At 35.1% G+C, this 4,548-nt stretch overlaps 1 protein-coding gene across 1 annotated transcript; it reads left to right on the top strand.

Moving 5' to 3' along the window:
* Positions 1-3,281: 3,281 nt before the first annotated feature.
* On the top strand, positions 3,282-4,154 carry LOC121790972. The gene is made up of 2 exons (XM_042189056.1): positions 3,282-3,686; positions 3,969-4,154. Exons 1-2 carry the CDS (start codon positions 3,282-3,284, stop codon positions 4,152-4,154), a joined length of 591 nt encoding a protein of 196 aa, XP_042044990.1.
* The last annotated feature ends 394 nt before the right edge of the window (positions 4,155-4,548 follow it).

Raw genomic sequence — 4,548 nt, 5'->3', positions numbered from 1 at the left:
TTTTGGGTTCTGAAGCATTCTGCTTTGGATCTGCCCTTAATGAAGTATGATTTCACTTTTCGTTTATCTTTGGGTTGCAATGTTTTCATTTTGCCTTACTTAGTTAGATCTGGAAGTTTGGTGTAGATTTCACATATTTAAGTAGGAATCTTTATGATCAAGTTAGATCTGGTTTGCTGAGTAATTTTCCTAATTGTTGATCGGTTAAATCTGAAAAAATGCAAGAAGTCGTAGTCGAGGATATTTTGTCACCTTGCATGCCTTGTTCGTTAACGTAAGTTAAGATTAGCCGTTTAATCGTCTGATTTAGGATTTAATCTCAGCTTAAGTTGTTGTATAATTTCTATGAATCGTTAATAGAGTTCGTGAAGTTGCTGAGATTCTGTGTTACTTGGTGATGAAGACAATGTCTCTTTCTGCTTTTGGGACCACCTTTTACTTTAAGTTGTTTTTTGCTTTTTGTCCTTTACTTTTCCAGAGATCCTGCAGACCTTCTGTTATTTTGTTTAGCCATATATAGTAATCTTCGACTTTTCACATGCTCCAGAACCACTTTGCCTTACATATTTACGTGCACAGTCACATGTCGATGATTATCTCGCCCACTGGTCAGTAGAGTAGAGGTCTTAAATTCACTGCCTAGGTAAAACTCAACCCAAGCGTGGTAGCAAACCAACCCTTCCAGATTATCACCACAGTCGCTCTAACGTGTCCATCCCTGTGGGATTCGACCCTTACATCCATTATACTAGCCAGTAGAAGTGGGTTGAGGAATTTTGGTTGATATAAGGTTTAGGCTGTCGAGCCAACGACTTAGCTAGGTTAGGATTTCCTCCTGATCAGTTGACTACACATTTCCACATCACAAGAAAACCTGCTCTTTCAAACATCAATGATAATATATGTCAAATTAACTTTCAACATAATTCTAACTCTTCTAGCCTATCTCGCTTTTTCTCTTGGAATTAAATGGTGGAAAAAAGCACTAGTGGTTCATTACTTTCAATATTTGGCAAGCTCAGATAACAAGTAAAACTAAGATTATATTCATGAAGGAAAACAATACATCCCAAATTTAAAAATGACTCAACTATAAGAGAACTTCCCAAAATGGAAAAATGATTCAACTAAGAGGGAACTGAGGGAGTATTTATTACTCCCTCCATCCCACTTTAGCAGTCTCGGTTTATCATTTTTTTGTGTCCCACTTTAGGAGCCCTGGTTGGAATATTTCATAAATGGTAATAGGCCTCACATTTCACTAATCTTTTTCCACTCACATTTTATTATAAAACTAATATATAAAAGTAGGACCTACATTTCACTATCTTTTTTCACCAACTTTCCTTTATATTTCTCAAAACCCTTGCCGAACTCAAATGAGACTTCTAAAGTGGACGGAGGGAGTATTTGTTTTAGGAGATAGACGGTTTCCATCAATTATTTAGTTAAAAAGTTAATTAATATTTATTTTATTTATATAAATTATTAGTATTAATTATTTATTTTGTATGATTTGTGATATTATATGTATTATGATATTTAATATTATAAGACAATAAATTAAGTAATACTCCCTCCGTCCACGAAATATTGTCCGCATTTGATTCTGGCACAGATTTTAAGAAATGTGAAGAAAAGTTTGTTGAATGTGGATTTCACATTTATATCTCCCTTCGTCCCTGCGCAACTGATTAATTTCTTTTTGACCATTGTTTTTCGAAGATGATGATAAATAGTTAAAGTGGAGAGAAAGTAAAGTAAGAAAGTGAATAATATAGAAGAGAGTTTTATCTACATTATTCTCTTACTTGCTTTACTTTATCTTCACTTTAACTATTTATTATCATTTTTCCCAAACACGTGCCGAAAAGCAGGCAAAATTACTTGAAATGGGATGGAGGGAGTATTAGTTTAATAATAGAATGTGCATGTAATGAGATAGTAGAAAGTTGACTCCATTTATAAAAATGAAAAGAAAAAAAAAGTAAAGTGGACAACATTTCGTGGGCGGACCAAAATTGCAAATGTGGACAACATTTCTTGGATGGAGGGAGTAGTATAATATTTAGCAATAAAAAGTAGTACTGCATAACATAACATTAAGTGGTCCTACAAATGGAAATTGTGTTACAATGACATAAAACTAAAATGAAGACAAACAACAAACACAATCTAATAATCCGGTAAACCAGAACCAGATTCTCCTAAATTATCGAAGTACGAAGGATATGTTCTAGTTGCGTATAGTCATTTGTTTGTTCTTATTGTTGAGCTCTCTTTTGTTAAAATGCGTCTTCTCTCGGCTTGAAAATAAGCACGACTATCAAGATCGACTATGGAGCTCAAGCCCATAGCCATGATTTTATTTTCATTTTCATCATTCGTAGTTTTGAAATCATGATTTTTCTTTTGTTGTTTAAAAAACATGCCCAAATTATCGTTTGCTTGTTTCATGCCCGAATTATATTGCTCATTTTGTTTTTCTAGAGCAACAATAAGTGATTCTGAGCTATCACACTTCTTTTTCTTCAGTTTAGCCTTCTTCACTCCGATGGGCCTTGATGAAGAAGAACCACCAGGGATTTGTTCCTTGCCATCATCATAACTCATAGGAAACGAAGACAAATTTTGTGATCCATGCGAAGTATGAGCCTGACTTTCTGGATCAAAATATTGCATCCCATGTGATGCTTGTTGTTTAGAACTCCCTGCACAATCTTTGAGTTTTTTGAAATTTTTAATCATTTCCCAAACATGAGAAAATTTCCAACCCGATTTATAGTTTGAACCTGCCTTGGAGCATTTGCATTGCTTCATTCATCTACAACTAATTATAATAAATTAAAAAAAAAAAACTAATTATAATAAATTAATCGCATGTACAAAGAGAAAATGAAACGTTAAAACACGATTAAAACTCAATATGTTTGCATTTGAAGCACCGCTTTGATTTCTTGCTTCAGCTCGGATACATCCATGGAACTGTTTTGTTGTTTTCTCAATGGCTTGAATACGAGTCTGTATAGATCTTTGCGTACGCTCTGGCCATGTCAGATCTCTAGCTTCATTGAATCCATCTTCCATGCACTGCGAGAATCGTTGTCTTGATTGTGATACACAAAAGTTTGTCTTCATTCTATGTATAACTTTCTTTACGAACTAACATTTTGTAAGGAAAAGATAAAGATGACAATTGAGATGAGAATCATTATAAATTGAAGGAATGGTTTGATCATTTATCATATCAATCAATCACTCAACTTTATCTATCATTCACAATGAATCCCAGTTTTATTTCCAATTGCTCTTCATCTTCTGATGAAGATGGTGAAAATTCTCATATGATATACATTTACAACCAATATATGCAGGATATGCAGCGTAGAATCGACAACAACAACATGTTGACTCAATTCCCTCGTGACCATCAAATTCCACAAATATATCGTGGATCAGTTCCAGGGCATATTTTCATCAACCGTGATCGAGAGGGTGCTCACGCTAGATTGTACAATGATGATTTTGTAGATAATCCATTGTATAATGAAACCATGTTTTGTAGGAGATTCCGGATGTCTCGTCCATTGTTCCTTCGCATTGTGGACGCAGTTAAGGAACACGATGACTGTTTCATGCAACGATCAGATGGAACTAGAAGGCTTGGGCTATCATCTCTTCAAAAGGTAACAACTGCTATTCGTATATAGGGATACGGTGTACCAGTTGATGCAACTGATGAGTATGTGAAAATAAGTGAGAGCAGTGCAATCAAAAGTCTTAAACGTTTTTTTTCGTGGAATAATAGAAATTTTTTAACTCAGTATTTGAGAAGTTCGACAACTAATGGTATTGCTGGACTTTTATGTATGGTGAGAAACGTGGATTTCCAGGGATGTTAGGTAGTTTAGATTGTATGCACTGGAAATGGAAAAATTGGCCTACATGGTGGGGTGGTTCATATTCAGGTCGTAGTAGTAGATTATGATCTTTGGATATGGCATGCTTATTTTGGATTGCCCGGCAGCAACAATGACATCAACGTGTTAGATTCCTCACATCTTTCCTATAATCTCACTCAAGGTATTGCTCCTCCTGCTCATTATGTTATTCCAAGCAAAGAATATAATATTGGTTATTACCCGGCTGATTGAATATACCCAAAATGGTCTACTATTTTGCAAATATTTCAAGAGTCTCGTACTGCCAAAGACAAATATTTTGTTGTGAGGCGAGAGGCATGTAGAAAAGATGTAGAACGTGCATTTGGTGATCTCCAACCACGTTTCTCAATTGTAGTAGGACCTGTGCCGTATTGGGATAAAGAAGTATTGCATGACATGATGATTACATGTATAATTTTGCATAACATGATAGTTGAAGATGAGCGAGACCTGCGTTTTCCAATCGAAGTTGCTAGACGCGCACCACAACCATAAGTTAAGATGACGACAAACGAAGATGTTCGATTTCAAGAATACTTGACTCGGCATGTCGCAATAAGAAATAAAAATGCACATCTAGAACTTCAACATGCATTAGTTGATC

The sequence above is a fragment of the Salvia splendens genome, unplaced genomic scaffold (assembly GCF_004379255.2).
Source record: "Salvia splendens isolate huo1 unplaced genomic scaffold, SspV2 ctg689, whole genome shotgun sequence".
Taxonomy (NCBI): domain Eukaryota; kingdom Viridiplantae; phylum Streptophyta; class Magnoliopsida; order Lamiales; family Lamiaceae; genus Salvia; species Salvia splendens.
This window is presented reverse-complemented; position numbering and strand designations above follow the sequence as displayed.

Excerpts from the sequence above, each read along its gene's own strand:
- LOC121790972 (XM_042189056.1), top strand. The coding sequence starts at position 3,282 with ATGAATCCCAGTTTTATTTCCAATTGCTCTTCATCTTCTGATGAAGAT. Across the intron at positions 3,687-3,968 it reads GGCTATCATCTCTTCAAAAG|GTCGTAGTAGTAGATTATGA; the intron begins GTAACAACTGCT and ends GTTCATATTCAG.